Below are 16,731 nucleotides of genomic sequence, written 5' to 3'. Positions count from 1 at the left end.
CTAAACTGTAGATTTTCCATCTTAGAGTTTTCTTTTCTAAGATGTCCCTTAACTTCACGTAGTACTGTAGTATGAACCTGATCACTTTTGCATGCACTGTTTTTTGAAACACTCATTTTCTGTAGTGATAGAGTATCTTGGAAAATATGTACATGTGTAACTTCACAACCAATTTCTGTAAAACTCCTGGTACTTTGATGAGAAGCCGCATTTTACAAAACAGTTCCAAGTGGGGTTTGTCCTCATGCAGCTGGACGGGCCACGTAGCAGAGCAGCTTTAATCACTTTGTAGATCACACACACAAATACCAATGTTTCTGAGCAGGTGTGTTATATCACAACTGAATGTGACATTTAGACACAGTGATTCAGTGATTCAGGATGAGAAGCACTATAATGGATAACTCTATTCTAGAGTTGTCTTCTCTTAGACTGGTATCCTGACTCCAGACAGGTTGCCCTCCTGACCCCAGCTCTCAGGTCAACGTCACACCGGTGACCTCAGTGACCCACTGAGCACTGAGATGCTCACAGTGGGCCCAATGAGACGGTTAATATAGTGCCCCCCTGCTCATGCCTCACTCTGCCTGACTCTATTATCACTGCCACAGTTTGGGCTGCAGAACTTTGGATTCACGTGATCTTGTTCTCTGTTACTCCTTGACCAAGCTGCGGGCGTATCCCCATCGCAACATACAGTATCTGTGCTCCTTGAAGACATCCTACAACAACGCTGAAATACGGATTTGACAGTCTTAGAAAATAATGTATATATTTTCAAGATGCTCATACAGGTACATCTTTGTTATTTTTGCACTGTATGCCGTAAAGCTTTTTGCTGCGTAACGGTGTCCTCACAGCATTGATTAGGTGTAATTAAAAGTGAGGCCCACTGGGACTGTTCAATACATGGAAAAATAATAGCAGCACTGTCATTAAACACTATCTGAGCGTGGCAGCTGGCTGCAAACATACAGTTTAATAATCCTATTTCAGTGCTCTTATCTCACGCACCAGCTGGTGATTTCAAACGGAAAAAATCAGTGTTTTCCTTTAAATCGTCTTTGTTTTGTTTTTTGGTTTACATTCTACGTCAGCATCATTAGAATTATAACCATCTCTCATCCAGAGGAGCAATATTGCACAGATTTGCTTTAAGTGCACACGTGTGTGTGTGTGTCCCTTTAAATGTGGCCAGTTGTAAAAGGTCACAGCAGCTCAGTCAGAGATGAGGTCAAATGTCACAACAACACAATACAATAGACGATACAATCGATATGAGATCATACGATCGTTTGTGTATCTGTTAGTTGAGTTAACTTCTGTTTTTATCTGCTGGGAGAAAAACAAACAAACAAACCACCGAAATAAACTCACTGAAAAAATCATGAAACCAGAACAAGTGAAGTGTTTCCTTCTGTGGTTTTTGTGGGAAGATGCTGAGGAACAAACATGCTCAGCCTCTCGCTTCGTCTCCTCCACACGCCTCTCCCTCCATCTCACCCAAAAGTGCAATCTCAAGCATGTGTCCACACACACACACACACACACACACACACACACACACACACACACACACTTCCACACTCACACAGGGAGAAGATGCTGACCCCTCTATTTACTGTGATGCTGTAGTTGTCGAACCAGCAAAACCCACCTCTCCAGCATCTCGCTTTGGTTCCCTCCTCCTCCTCTCCCGGAGCAGCCTCCTCCACCTCCTCCTCCACCTCCTCCAGCACCATGATGGGACTAATATCCCCACAGAGTTCTGAGTTATAACAAGTTGACCTTCACATTAAAATCTCATCAACTTCCCATCTCCCTTTCTAGCCACGCTTCCTCTCTCTTCTTCCCCGTCAGTGCTGCGCTGTAAACGCTGTAGTGCATCCTTCCACGTCACTCTCCATAAATCATGCTCTGAGCTCATTATTGTTGTATTATTGTTATCTTGTATACAGTATACACCACCAGCTCTTGTCTTCTGATATGGGTCTTATCTCTCCATCCATATTATGATCTGTTTTACACTAATCTATTATCTAATGATGACGTTTAGGTGCTGAAAGTGTCAGTTTGTGCACATTTTGAATTTTAACATTTTCAAAACATTCCATTCCACTTTTGAAGATAAAACTCTATAATATTGCTATAATTCTTTTGAAACATGTCACCAATCATGTGAAGAAATGTGACTTCTCTGTTTTGAGGGGCTTCATGTGCGTTAACGTGAAGACAAAATGAATGTAGGTGTCTTCTTGTGACGCGTATACCCACAATACACTAGTGAAGGACTTTCACCCTTAAATAAGGTATTTAAAAGAAAATAACACATTGAATGCCACGTTTCTAAGATAAATCCTCCTGGGTTTGGTTGTCGTACACCTGATGTCGACCTCCTCATCTTAAACTCCTCGCCACAACCTTGACAGTACCTGCGTTCATGTGACTGAACCTCCAGCGCTCGCTGGTTCTGAGTCGGTTGTGCAGTCCATCATTCACTGTCCCTTTGACATGATAGTCTCCCTCTTCTTCACTGCTGCCTCCTCTTCCTCTGTCCTCAGTTCTCTTTCTATCTCACCCTCAGCCTCCCTCTCTCTCCCTCCATCTCACGCTCATGCCCTGAGGTCAGAGTGTGCTGTAGACTATTGATATCGTTACTAAAAATATAGGATTCCTCCACCAGCCAGCTAAAAATAGACTAAGGGACATGGACCACAAGAGACAAAGGAGGAGGGGGCAGGAGAAGGAGGAGGAGAGGGATGGAGAGAGAGAGAAAGAGAGGTTATCGTGCAGTTTAATCTGTACTCATAATGTAAGGTTCAATGAAAGTGTCCACGAGATGTGGAATGAGCTGAAGCTGTAGAGAGCCGGTGATCTGCTGTGTTTTCTACTGAGGCTCGCTGCTGTCAATCTCATTCTGGAACATGGATTTAAAAGTGCAGTGAATTGAAATGGAATGTTGCTTTATTGGCACGACCATACTTAAACCCAGTGCTGCCAAAACATGTAGTCAGTCTGTGAGGTCTAATGTAAGTAAAATAGTTGTTTTTTAATACATAGATAAGAAAACAGGCGACATTTGTTTCTCCCTCCAATACATCAGAAATTAAAATGTGATAATAAAGCCAATTATAAAGAGTATTTTTATTTATTTTTTTATATTTTTTTATTATGCAATATTATACAACCATATTTCTGTATAGGAGCATAGAAACAAATCATTTAAGAAAGGATATGACAGGATGAGAAATAGTAGTTTAACATGGCAACCCCTCCCTCCCTCTCTCCCTCCCCTCCCTCCCTCTCTCCCTCCCTCCCCTCTCTCTCTCCCTCCCTCCCTCTCTCTCTCTCTCTCTCTCTCTCTCTCTCTCTCTCTCTCTCTCTCTCTCTCTCTCTCACACACACACACACACGCACACACACACACGCACACACACTATCTCTCCCTCCCTCGCTCTCTCTCCAGCACTTCTCTCCCTCCTGCTCCCGCTATGTCTCTTTGGTAGCCAAAGTAGCTCGCTGAACCACCGCAGTGCCTGGGACAGAGAGAGTGAAGGGAGAGAGGGATTTTAGAGGACGGGTAAGGGGCTTCAGCGAAAACACAGAGAGAGAGAGAGACCAACATCCAGCGCGCCTCCCCGGTGTGAGCTTTCTTGGCTACTGACGTGTGCGCACGACTCTCTTGGCAGGGTGAGTATAAATATATATTTATTCTCCTTCTAAAAAAATACTACAGTTGTGTGTTTCCTAGCAGTGACGCCTTTTCAGCCTGACTCATTTAAAAGGTGTGTGTGTGTGTGTGTGTGTGTGTGTGTGTGTGTGTGTGTGTGTGTGTGTGTGTGTGTGTGTGTGTGTGTGTGTGCGTGTTATTGTGTGTGTTGACAGTAGCTGTGAAAAGCGCAGCATCCAGAACGTGTCCTCGCGGTAAAGACAGATCTTCCGTTGGAGAGATCACGTTTCGGCTGCATGTTGAAGCCGAGTCGTCCCGCGGCTCTCCCCCTTTTCGCCCCCATTTCATCCCGATGTCTGTGTGCGACCCGCTCACATGTTCCGTGTTTATCATCTCCAAACTCCGCGTGTGAGTGTGTGTGACAGCAGAGAGAGAGGGGGGGGGGTCTAAACAATCCTATGCGCACATCGCCGCCTCACTTAGCCCTGTGCCATTACGCACACCCCGCTCTACATGCGTGTACTTCCCAGCGACATAGTGGTGTTTAACTGTCCGCGCTGCGCCGTGAAAATGGTGCGAGTTTCGGCTGCGCAGCTGAAATGCTCCGAGAGAAGCCCGAGCAAACCCACCCATTGAGTCACGATATCTCCGTTTAGTCGGTATGAAGTCATTTCTTTTCCCACTGGGTGATTCCGTCCTCCTCATTCTGTTTCTCTTCTTCTCTCTTTTTTTAAAGACGCTGCACATTCTGATCGGTTCGTTTTTAGCACAGGTGCAGGCGCATCCTCGTCGTGCGCGTCCATGTTGGGTACTCCTTCCATTTTTTGGGCCAAGGTCTTTCCCTGTGTTAACCTATATCTGCTACATGTACTCTGCTCTTCCTGCCTTGAGGACTCTGCACGTCTCCATGTGCTCTCCTTCTCTTCTCGTGGGCTGAGAGGTGATGCCAGTCTGCAGATTGTGACCAGCAGAGAGAATTAAACCTTTTGTCCCCCTCGTGGCTCCTATCTAACCAATTGGCTCATTACTTTCTGGGTGAGGGAGCTGAGGGCCCATCTCAGAGCGCTAAAATGGGATTCTTATCCCAAATCTAACATGGATATTTTTTTTTATTTTTTCGCTTCACCTCAAGTCTCACAATGACTATTTGTCAAAAAGCTGCAACAGCCCTTTGAAGGATTTTTGTGTGTGTTTGGTTCCCCTCATCGGTGAACAGATCCCGTTATGAACCAGCAGGATGTAGGCCTGCTTCATGTGTGTTCCACGGTGAAGTGTGTGAGAGCGATGAGGGAGCTGTCCGCAGTGCTGAATAAGTCTAAGAGCCACTCGGGCACATCCACTCATTTCTGCTGGGCGGCAACTCCAATTGATTCTCACTCATTCCTGACCACTTCGGCACATCCTCCAACTGCTAGAAGGTGTGATTGTTCATTCCCACTCCTCTCTCTGTACACCCCCCCCCCCCCCTTCTGTGCCTTCAATTATTTCGTATGTCATTTCAGTGAGCTTATATTTCAGAGAGACCACCTCCAACTCTATCAGTCGCACCGGCTCAAACTCTCATCAGCAGCCAGCAGCAGTGAGCACTTCTGGGCCTGCATTGTGATTCAAAGAAGATTAAAGAGATTCCATTTGTGGAAGTTAGGAGTTCATACAAATCTCCAGTTGTGCCCTCAGATGGATGCATCCTGCCATTTAAAAATCTTGTACCTTTGTGTTTTGATTGCCCTGATTTTCCATCTACGATCCGTCTTGTTTGAGCGACCGGATCGTTCTCGGTTGGTCATACTTTCCCCTCAACATCTGTCTTAGTAACTCCCTCTGTGCTTTGCTCAGCCTCAACATGCCCCAACCTGAGGATTTCTCTGATGTGTGTACCCTTTACCACCAGCCACCTCCGTTTAACACAAAAGGAGCTCTATTCATCCCCACTGCTGCATAGAAACCAAAGCAACTTCTATAGCGGTCACGTCTCACACAATGGCTGTCCAGATAACATGAGGCCACGCTTAATCTTTAAGAGTGTATTCCCCCAGCAGAATGACTGTATCTATTATAACCCTGCTGTTAAAAGACTCAAAGGTTTGTCATACAAAGAAAGACAAGAAGAATACAGTGGCTCTCATCTTTAAGTCATTTTGTGTTGTCAAAGCCCGTCATCAAGTGCTTGATAATGGTCAGTGTTGCATTAATTAGCCAGCCCAAGCATGATGTCTTCTCCCATTAATCTGTGTGTAAATGGTTCACTCCACGGGACAGCGAGAGGACAGAAGTACATTGTCTGTTAGACTAAATCACTATTAATACACAGGTGAGGATTCACAGAAACAATACAAGAAACTGAAAATGAAAGCGGTCATCTGCAGCATGGTGAACATTATTTTTATGAATGCCAGTCGAACAGGGGGGGCCACAAGTATGTAAATATGTGATATGTGGAGAAACAGCTCAAACACATGACGTTTCCCACCTTGAAGCAACAGCTGTCTTCCACCAGCAGGAGGAGAACATCCCTGTTCAGCTGTCAGCCACGTTACCAACAAGAGACTTCAGTAGTTACATGGATGTGAGAGGAGTGACAGTTATTCCTGTAACAACATCAATTATTTTATGACAGTTGAGAGTCAGACTCTGACGTAAAGCTCCTCTCGTCCACAGTTCAGGCTGCAAATAGCACAACGTTTGTAACGATGTCAGGAAGGTTTTGTTGGTGCAGGTGGGTCGCTGTTGCAGATTTGAATGGCTGACGATTGGCTGTCAGGGTGTGCTTACACCGTGGTGCAGAGCAGGTGCATTGCTTCATCACGTATTGGCTCTTCCAGTCGGTTATTACAGTGTCACGTTTCATTCGAAGTCACTCCAGTGTGCTTTAATGGCCGGACAGTGAGATACAGTGTGAGACATTCAGCCGCCGTCATGGGCCAAGCTGCTCCTGAAAGAAGGTGGTGGTGTTGCTATAGTTTGAACTAGTGGTGCCTAATGAAATGACAAGTTGAAATGCAAATGAGTCCAAACAAGAGAGGATGTAACCTCTTCAAAAGGAGGATATGAGGTGTGCATAACAATAATGATCCGCCCAGTGTAACGCATTTAATGTACTGAATAAGTCGTGATTACAGGAAACACCAGCTCCGCTCAGTCTTGCACATGCATTTGTTCTCCGTTATTTGCCAAGCTGACGAAACTGAACAGCGGTCCAAATCAAGCAGAGGCTATTGGCTGAACAATCAAACTCTCTCTCTCACACACACACACACACACACACACACACACACACACACACACACACGGAAACTCACAAATGCATACAGACAGCTTGCGCAAAGGATTTGCAGTGAAGTCTTTCCCAGTCAACCAGAACTAAGTCACAGAAAGACCATGTGTGAGTCACCAGGACTTCTCCTCCCTTTCCACATCTCTCTCTCTCTCTCTGTGTGTGTGTGTGTTTTTACTATCTATCTTTCAGTTTTTTTAAGTCCTTGCATAAGTTCAGCGGTTCACCGTGAAGTCATCATCTGTTGCGTTGGCTCCTCTCTGACATTTAACGGGATTGGTTGCCACCGGAAGTGTCGCTAACTCATCTTCAGCAATAACCAGGCGAGACAGGAAGAAGGCCAGAAGCCGTACACGTGTGCACGTCACATGTCTGCAGACGGTGTTTCCCCCTTTCCTAATAACCTCCCACGACTACACCCCCCCTCCTCTCCAAGTGTACCTACATATGTCTCTCCAGTTTTGTCATGTGATTCCTGTCCTCTAACGCCATCTCTCCATCCCCCCCAGATGAGTTCTTGCAGCAGCCGTGCGTTGACCATCCTGTCCACAGTGTTTGGCGCCTGCGGGCTGCTGCTGGTGGGGGTGGCCGTGTCCACAGACTACTGGCTGATCATGGTGGAGGGCATCATCCTGCAGCAGAACCAGAGCATGGAGGTGAAGATGGCCCTGCACTCGGGCCTCTGGAGAGTTTGCTTCGTGGCTGGTAGGAAGATGCAACAACACGTCTGAACACTCGCATTCATGAAGTAACGGGGAGTGTAGAAGATACACACACACACACACACACACACACACACCATCCAAACAATGCTGCTACGTGTATGTGCATATGTCCACACCATCACAGCAACAAACACACAGAAACAGATGGAATAAACGAGTCAGAGAGCAGCGAGGGAGGAAGGAGAGAGAGCAAGCCTCCAGAATCAGAGCTGTCACAAAATATGATTGTTACCTGAGCAGGGCTGCAGAGACTAACATGGTGTAGGTTAGGTTTTTTGGGGGGGGGGGGGTTGTGGTTTGTTTGTTTCCTCTCAAATCACTGACTTTAATAGCAAATCCCAACATTTCCTTTTGTGCGTGTGTTTCCTCACAGGAGCAGAAAACGGGAGGTGTGTTGCGTCAGAGTACTTCACTGAGCCCGACATAGAGATCACCACAGAAAACACGGCGAACATCCTCAGTGAGTGACCGTCCGGCCAGTGACATTCCTCTAGAGGTGTGGGAGTGACTGCAGAGTCCCCCTGCTGATCCATCCTGGTACTGAGCATCATATAAGCTGCAACTGTTAGTGGCTCGGCAGGACATGAACCTGAACATATTCTGATAATCAGTTTAAGAAAAACTTCTGCAAAAGGATTTGTATTTTTTCTCTTTTATATCACAGAAAACTGATTTTCTTTGAGTTTTGGACTGTTTCTCAGAAAAATATGATATTTGAGGACTTCACCTTGGACTCGGGGAAAATAAGTAATAAGTTAGTGGCAGTCTTTGTTCTCTAACCGTAATTACATGAACTCCATTAAAGTGATTCAGAATGTATCCTCATGAACAAAGATATGATGTGATTTTAGCAGGTTAAAGTCAACTTTAAGGTCAAATTTAAAAGCGTCCTTTGATCCAGAAAACAAGAAATGTTTTTCTGTCTTAAAGTTCTCTGTCAATATTTCGAAAATGTATTCAACTGTCAGAAAAAAGTATAACATTGTCAAGATTTTAATATCAAGAGTTCATCATCAGCAAAATACTCAAATGACTCTTTTGGATATTAATGAAGGCTATGTTCTTACAATAGGGCATATTGATGAAATCTAACTTAATCTAAGAGTTTTTCAAATGTGTTGAACGTCATAACTCTTCACCAGATGGATATTCTGAAATGTGTGCATATCCTGTGAAAAGCAAAATCTCCCTATTATAGTGATGAAAGTCACAGCCTTCCTGCATAACTGAGCATACTTCATATTTTAGATGTCACTGCCTCTGATTGTATGAACTAATCCTTTTGAAGCTGAATGATAATTTAAGACATTAGGTTAAGGGCACATTACATCAGCTCGGTTTAACCCTGTGACCTCTCCTCTACAGAGATGGTGCGGACGGCCACGCCCTTCCCGATGGTGTCGCTGCTCTTCGTCTTCACGGCCTTCGTCATCAGTAACATTGGACACATCCGGCCTCAGCGCACCATCCTGGCCTTTGTATCCGGCATCTTCTTCATCCTCTCAGGTGGGAGCCATTAATCATCCGTCAACACACCTTCACCCTGTGATGGATGACAGCGTGTGTCCTGTGTCACGCATGGCGGAGCTCCGTGGTGGCTCTATTTTTAGTGTATGATGCAGGTGTGTAGGCATCGGAAGAGATGACTAGATTATCTTTTGAGACTGCGGGGTGGAAGTTTCCGGCTCTTGTGACTTTGCATTACTTCAAAGAATTCAAAGAGGCGTTGTGTGAGAAATAATGTACTTGGGACTACGCCCAGAAACTGTGAAAATTCTGAAAATACAAGACATATTTCCACAGTAACACGAGCAGGTCTGCATTCTCTGCATTAGTGTAATAAACCTCCTTGAACAGCAGGTGGCTGTAATGCTCCCGTTCCTTGTCCTCTAAAGACTTGTCAGGAGCCAAGTTGGAGCTCAGCTTCTCTGAAGGCTCCTTCACTTGACATGTTTGGGGAGGGAAGAAGCACTGCAGAGCACCAAACGGGGGGCTGCCGCCACGCTGACGGGGACTTTGCTGCTGTGACGGGGGCTGGCTGATAACGGGTGTAGCAGAATAATGGGTTTTATGTAACCAGGGTCATGTAACGTGTATAGCCTGTGCTGGAAGTGTGGCAGTGTTTTGTGATAATAGGGTGATAATAACGGGCAAGTGTATCCAATTGCTTTTCAGCGGTTAGATATTCTGCTGCACTAAGCCTCTCTCTCTAAACACTACCCCCCCTTCATCTCTCTTTCCTACTCGTTTCCTATTCTGTGTCACAGTGGATGTGGCGGTGTTTGTAGACTCCTGACTGATGTCAGCCTATATTCTGCTGGCATGTGACGGTGGTCTGCTAAATATTGTAGTTTGGGTCAGTCATGTTCTGGTTAATATTACAGAATTCAGAGCAACAACAGAAAATAACATCAGCATGGAGTCCCATCTGCCCAAGCATGGTTGGAGTTTGATTCCTCTGTCTTAGCTTGCATAAGCATGCGTACCTTCAGACACATCATCTATTTCTTCTTCCTTTTTGCCTCACACACACATGAAGATGTTCTTTTTTCCTTCCTCTGCGTTCGCTGCACATGTGTGAGTCCCTCAACGTTTGCTGCTGTGACTTAAGAGAAAGATGTGCTTCCCCTGTAGGATTGACAGCAGCACGGTTTATGCATTTCCCCTGCTTTTTCATTTTAAATCGACAACACAGCCTCTTAAACTAACCTTTGCGAAGGACATGACTGCCTGACAGCCGGGGTTGTACATTTGAATTTTGCAGCGAAAGCTAAAAATACTCATATTGCTGCTTACAGCATAACGCTTTTTTGAATATTGATTCTTCAATGTTGGCCATATGTTGTATCTCATGCATTTAACATTTCTAAGGCAGAGTGGAGAGCACTTGTGTTCTCGGAGGAGGGGGGTTTTAATGTTGTATGTGTTGCCCAGGGTGGTAAGGTTCATTGAAAGCTTATTCTGGTCTTCCAGGTACTGATTAGAGTCCTGTATCACACTGACAGTGCATGGAGCTTCTCACTAAGTGGTCTTAAAAACGGCTTTGCCTCCTTTCAGTGTTTTTCATGAAGGATCTCTTTATTTGCGATTTTCAAAAAATAACAAACTTAATAAACAAGCTCAGTCAGTGATAAAGATATGACAATTAAATGTGAGGTACTTTGCTCTCGGAAAGATCATTGTTTAGCTGAAACATTTATTTATACTAATTAGAAAAAGCTAATATGTTTCAAGAGAAGGGTATGCCAAATGGTGTTGTCAATCATCATAATGAGAAGATTAATTAACGTTTTATGACCCGGCAGGGATGTGACTGGGATCATAATACCTTGGATTTGTGGTTTATGTTACTGTTTTCTTCAAACAATGTACCTGCCAACTCCCCAAATGTTAATTAAAAAAAATCCACTCCAGTACAACATCCACGCATTGCAACTAAAGTATTATTAGACCTTTTTTTTAGGTTTTTAATTATGCACTCAAAGCACCTATCTAAGGTTTGGGAAATATTGATGTTAAACATTAATAAAGTCAACAGTGATTTGAAACAACAGGCTTCCACAACGAATTGCAGTTAGTAGTCCCATTTTGCTCCATAAGAAAATACAGGGATGAAGTTAGAAGTCTCAGCCTGAAGAAAGAAGCTGCTCTGAGGTCTGTTGGTACGGCCGCTGATACTTCTGTCACGGTAGCCAGGCGGCAGCAGGGGGGCAGGCTGTGGCTGGATGGATGGGTTTAGTCTTTTAATATCCTTTGGGCTCTCCGTCTTGTCACCAGTATCACTGATGCATTTTGCCTTCTTAAGTTTACTTAAACCAATATGAATCCAGGCACTCCAGCTTGTTTGAATAAAAGTATCAGAGTTCTCCTCCTGCTGGGGCTCGCAGTCGTAGGTGGGCAGCGTGAACAGGAGGGGGCCGAGCACGCAGCCCTGCAGGGCTCCAGTGTTCCACACTAGAGTAGAGGAAGTGTGGACTGCCTGGGGTCTGTTTGTGAGGAAGTCTTATCACCAGTTGCAGAGTGAGGTACTCGAAGCTCAGAGTGCTAAAGTTTACCGATCAGGTTCATGGGGGAGATTGTGAGGAATGCTGAGCTAGAATCACCAAAACACATTGTGACGTAGATGTTGTCATCACAGGTGTCATGTGTGAGACTGAGTGGAGGGCAAGTGGAGACGCCGTCCTCCGTGGATCTGTATGCAAACTGGAGAAGGTCAAGGAGAACCAGTTTCTCAGAGGGGTTCATGAGAACAGGGGTGAGTGCCCCCACAGGGCGGGAGTCTATTTGGACTGGACACTGCAGACTTTTAGATACAGGGTTGATGGTGGCTGTGAAGGCAACACCGTCCCATGACAGTTGAAAACGTTGTGACAATATCAGTTAGCCGGTTTTCTCATGCTAGTACACGACCATGGACGTAAAGTACTCATATTTACTCTCATTCCCGTTTCCCATGGAACCTGACGGTGGCTGTCCTCTGGCGGCATGGCAGGCTTGTCAGCTGACTCTTTGTTGAGGAGGTCAGAGCAGGAGCTCATCTGGTGACACGGCCTCGCACATGATGGGGACACTCCTACTTTTGTAGCCTGTGACCTTCTGGATCACCTGCCACATGTCTATAGTGTTGTTGGTCTTTCATCGCTCTCCCTTGATGCCAACTCTCAGTCTTGCCTTGGTGATGCTGTATACTTCCTGGTCACCTGACCGAAAGGCAGCTCTGGATGGAGCCCTCAGCTCTCCGTTCATCTAAACCCTCTTGTCAGGGAATACTTGTAGTGTCTTCATGATCACCACCTCATCAAGACGTTTGCTGATATATGAGGTCACTGTTGAAGTATAATCCTCCAGCTTGACGTTGTTCTCCTGGCTGGCAGCATCTGATCATGTGTACATTCGGCTCTGCAGTCCAGTAGAACCACACGTTATTTGTTTCCTGACGGTTTGGCCTTTTTAATCAACTGGGCTCACGTTGGCAGCAGAAAAGGGACATATGTCACGTGTCTGATGATGACCTCATGCAGTCCCGCTAACACAGTTTTATAATTTGCAGTAGAAGGAAAGTCATTTTGCATGAGACAGGGTTGCTGCTGGGGAGGAAGGGAGACACACGGAGTATAATCAGATGGTCTAACTTTGTAAAATAGAAATGAAAAGACACTCTTTTTTTCATTAATAAGCTTCCGTTACATTACGCAAACATAAAATAAGTATGTTTTTTTCATCTCTGCAGGTCATTAATCTTCATCTCTTTATCAGTCATTATAATACACAGACACTCTCGCTGGTCTCTCTTCCATCTCCTTATTAATGTTAGCATTTTCAGAGGCTAATTGCTTGACGTGGTCACTCCACTTCACAGCTCTATCTCTCTCTCACTCTCTCTCTCTCTCTCTTTCTCACCACATAATGACCACCTCACTCTCTTTTGGCCCGTCTTACTGTCTGCCTGTCTCTCTCTCCCTGTCACTGTGAATGTGCTGTGTGCAGGCCTCAGTCTGGTGGTGGGCCTGGTGCTCTACATCTCCAGTATTAATGACGAGGTGATGAACCGGCCCCGGGAGCCCGAGCAGTTCTTCAACTACCACTATGGCTGGTCCTTCGCCTTCGCTGCCTCTTCCTTCTTACTCAAAGAGGTAGGTCTTGGCGCTATATAGATATTAGATATTAGATATTTTTATAATATATTATATTATATATTATATACGAAACAGCATGTGAGAGTGTGTGTCTATATATGTTCAATATAATATAATAAACAATGTTGTGTGTGTGTGTGTGTGTGTGTTGATGTGTGCATCCAATGCGTTGTGAGGTTTCCTGTGAAGCTCATCTCCTCATCCTCCTCCCCCCTCTTTCTCATCATCAGCAGGAGCACTGCTCTTAATGTGGTGCAGTGGACACTCACCTCCCCCCCGCCCCTCCTCTCTTTTCTCCCCATCTGTTTCTCCACGCTCACTTCTTTCCATTTCAATCTGTTTCATATGAGCTCAAAAGAACATGAAGCGTCCACTCCCTAAATCAAAAGCTCATTCTTCCACCTCTCTACTTTGTACACTGCTTTATAACACGTCTTCCCTCTCACTCACGTTTAATCGTATTTCTGTCGCTCGTGACTACTTCTTTGAATTGTGTTTGCCTCTGAACTTGATTCATGCGCAGTCCCTCACTCCCTGTGGCGTCTTATCACCCACTCATCTCTTCCTGCTTCCTCTTTCTCACTCACTGTCTCAGGGGGCCGGGGTGATGTCAGTCTATCTGTTTATGAAGCGCTATGCTGAGGAGGAGATGTTCCGCCCCCACCCTGCACTCTACCGCCCCCGCCTGTCTGAGAGCAGCGACTACAGTGGCCAGTTCCTCCACCCGGAGTCCTCCTGGCCCCCGCCGAAGCGAGGTCGCAGCACCTCCGAGGCCTCCAGCGACATCTCTATCCAGCTCAACCAGGCCCCCCCAGTGCCACCCAAAAGCAGCCTTCAAGGGCAGGGCAGCCCGCCTTCTGGCTCTTCCTCCGCAGGGAGCTACCAAATGCCCCCGCAGTCCGCCGGCTACCCCTCCACACACACCCTCACCAGGTCGCATGGCTCACATCCCCAAGGCCAGGCTCTTCCCATGGCCATGCCTCCGTCACCAGTACCTCCCCCCCATTATCACACACACATGCACATGAGCGCCTCCCCTTGTTAGGAAGAGGGAGCATTAGGGAGGGAAGGAGAGACACTGACTCCTCATCATCACGTATACTGTACATTTAGATGTGGATTAGAGTAAATGCTGAGCTTGGAGCACAGATCATGTTAGACGAAGCGGAGGGAGGGGAAATCAAATGTAGTGAAATGTCGCTTTGGAACGATAATGAACCAAAGGACAAAGGAGGTGTTGGAGATTGCAAGGAAAGATGTAAAAGTGTTATGGAGATTTGACAGAAAGGGCGACGGGGGAGAAAAATAAATCAGGGAGATGAGTGGAAAAGAAAAGGAGGAATTCAGTTTTTCGTACTGGAAAGAGTTTCCTAGAAAGACTTTAGAGGTGAGGTTGAGTGACAGAGGAGAGATATGGGAGGGAGAGGGAGGCAGGGAGAGCGAGGCTGCGGTATAATATGAAGATACTGCAGTGCTGCAGGAAATTTGTATGCACTTGGAAATGTACGATGCAAAACACTGATCACAAAGACTGTGGATGCACATAGTTTTATACATACACAATTCATAAAAAAAATAATACATGGACTATGTACCTTTTTACCAAAAGGATAATGTGGTAAAATATATTCTTGTCTTCTCTGAATTTCTTACATCATCAATCCAGTTTCATAACTCACAATGTCAAAGTAGTATTATGAATATTATTAATTAAAATGATTATTTAACAATAGAGTAATTCTGAAATAAAAACGCTGTATGTGAACGTTGTTAATCTTTGTAAAAAAAAAAAAACAGACAGAAGTGGATGATGTTCTGAAATATCATAAGGAGAAATCTACTTTATGTTTTACATATTTGTTTAAGATACAAATTTCTAAACTTATTGTACATAAAATTGCACACAGGACTTCTATTTAGCTGTTGTAGAATATGAATGAAGCTTTGGCACAAGTCCCATCGAGAACATGCCTGACCCATTCTGCTTTGGATGAAGACTGCAACAGGCGCAATACGCTGGTGAGGAAGAGGAACCACCCTATGCTGAAATGGCAATCTGTTGCCCTCTACTGGCCGCTGTTCTGCACTGACCCCAGATCAGATCGGGGGCCCAGGTCACTACTTTTTCATGCACTTTTTCTTCCACACTGACATGCACTGTGTGCCGGTTGACGGTGCAGCACAGATGAGTTGGACTTCAGCTGGATTTCAGGTGCAATGAGACATGAACTTGATCAAGATGTATGCTTTAAAGACTTCTTAAACTTCAATGCTGTTTATATATCTGGAAACTTCTGAAAACATCAATTGCATTTGCACTTACCGCTCAAAGAACAATACCACTGTCTGTGAAACCCAGGTCCTCATTACATACACAAAGTAGAGGCCGCTGCTTTATTACAATATTTCTGGTAGCCGTTCTTGCATCATACCGAAGGTTTATCTAAAAGTGTATGTTTGAATGAAAACATGATATTGAGCTCTTGTGTTTATGGCAGCAACTTATAATATGTCCATCATCACCTGATCTGCTCATTAGTTTTTCTAAATGTATCATTTTGTCTACATGACATTTTTGGAACAGTGAGAAATGCGTCCCACGGCACAAGGTGATTTATTTAAAACAGCTTAGTTTCATTCAACAAAGTGTCCAAAACCAAAAGAGTTCGTATATATGTGACACATCAACATATATATATATATATATATATATATATATATATATATATATCCAGGAAGTGTTTGGCGTTTTGAAAAATGGGTGCTGATTGTTTTTTCTTTCTTTTTGATGGACTAATTGATCCATCGGGTATCTGGATTCAGATCTCAGGCGGGTCAGCGTAGCACTCCTTCCACATCACAATGTAGCAGGCAGCATGGGACATTTTGGCCTACTTTGTCACGCACTTGAACCAAGTACAGTAATGTTGTCTTTTATTTTGTGTTAAGTCATATATTTACAGACGCTTTAGAACCTAAATGCTCAAGTTGCTCTTAAAGTAGACGAGCAGGACCTGTGCATCAAACACAGTCGTATTTCAGTTTAGAATTGTTTTTTGTTTTTTTAAGGCACATCATGCATAGAGATATGTTGATAGGATATATGTGTCGTAATGAGAATGAAGCCACCGTGTCGTGTCATGTAGTGGCTGGTTTTCATTATCACTGTGACTGGAGAGAGGGAAACACACCAGTGTCCTACAGAGGAGGTGTGGGACGAACGTCTTCCAGACTAACAGAGAGAATATAACTGGGACCATGGAGATATTATATTATTATCATATTTCACCTTTGATGCAGGGTTCTGTTGAGCCAGCACGTGGCTCTTCCACACCACCCTGCTTTTCCTTTATGCTGTTGCACAAATTCCCATTAAGCCCATGTAACGGCAGCCTGCTGTTCTTGGCTCTGCCGTTATAGTTAGGG

The 16,731-nt window shown here is 44.8% G+C and overlaps 1 protein-coding gene across 1 annotated transcript; it reads left to right on the top strand.

The window, feature by feature from the left end:
* The first annotated feature begins 3,588 nt into the window (after window positions 1-3,588).
* Window positions 3,589-15,271, top strand: LOC311024089 (voltage-dependent calcium channel gamma-7 subunit-like). The gene is made up of 6 exons (XM_084026323.1): window positions 3,589-3,690; window positions 7,454-7,649; window positions 8,043-8,129; window positions 9,035-9,175; window positions 13,157-13,302; window positions 13,901-15,271. The coding sequence occupies exons 2-6, from the start codon at window positions 7,454-7,456 to the stop codon at window positions 14,348-14,350; spliced, it is 1,020 nt and encodes a 339-aa protein (XP_083882449.1). The 5' UTR covers window positions 3,589-3,690; the 3' UTR covers window positions 14,351-15,271.
* Window positions 15,272-16,731: the final 1,460 nt, after the last annotated feature.

This window comes from Eutrigla gurnardus, assembly GCF_963514095.1.
Source record: "Eutrigla gurnardus genome assembly, chromosome: 14".
NCBI lineage: Eukaryota > Metazoa > Chordata > Actinopteri > Perciformes > Triglidae > Eutrigla > Eutrigla gurnardus.
The sequence above is the reverse complement of the archived record's forward strand: the minus strand, read 5'-3'. Positions and strand labels throughout refer to the sequence as shown.

Bases quoted from the DNA above. Each gene is read 5' to 3' on its own strand.
- LOC311024089 (XM_084026323.1), top strand. From the start codon at position 7,454: ATGAGTTCTTGCAGCAGCCGTGCGTTGACCATCCTGTCCACAGTGTTT. The intron at 8,130-9,034 runs GTGAGTGACCGT...TCTCCTCTACAG, and splicing joins AAACACGGCGAACATCCTCA to AGATGGTGCGGACGGCCACG. The intron at 9,176-13,156 runs GTGGGAGCCATT...TGCTGTGTGCAG, and splicing joins CATCTTCTTCATCCTCTCAG to GCCTCAGTCTGGTGGTGGGC.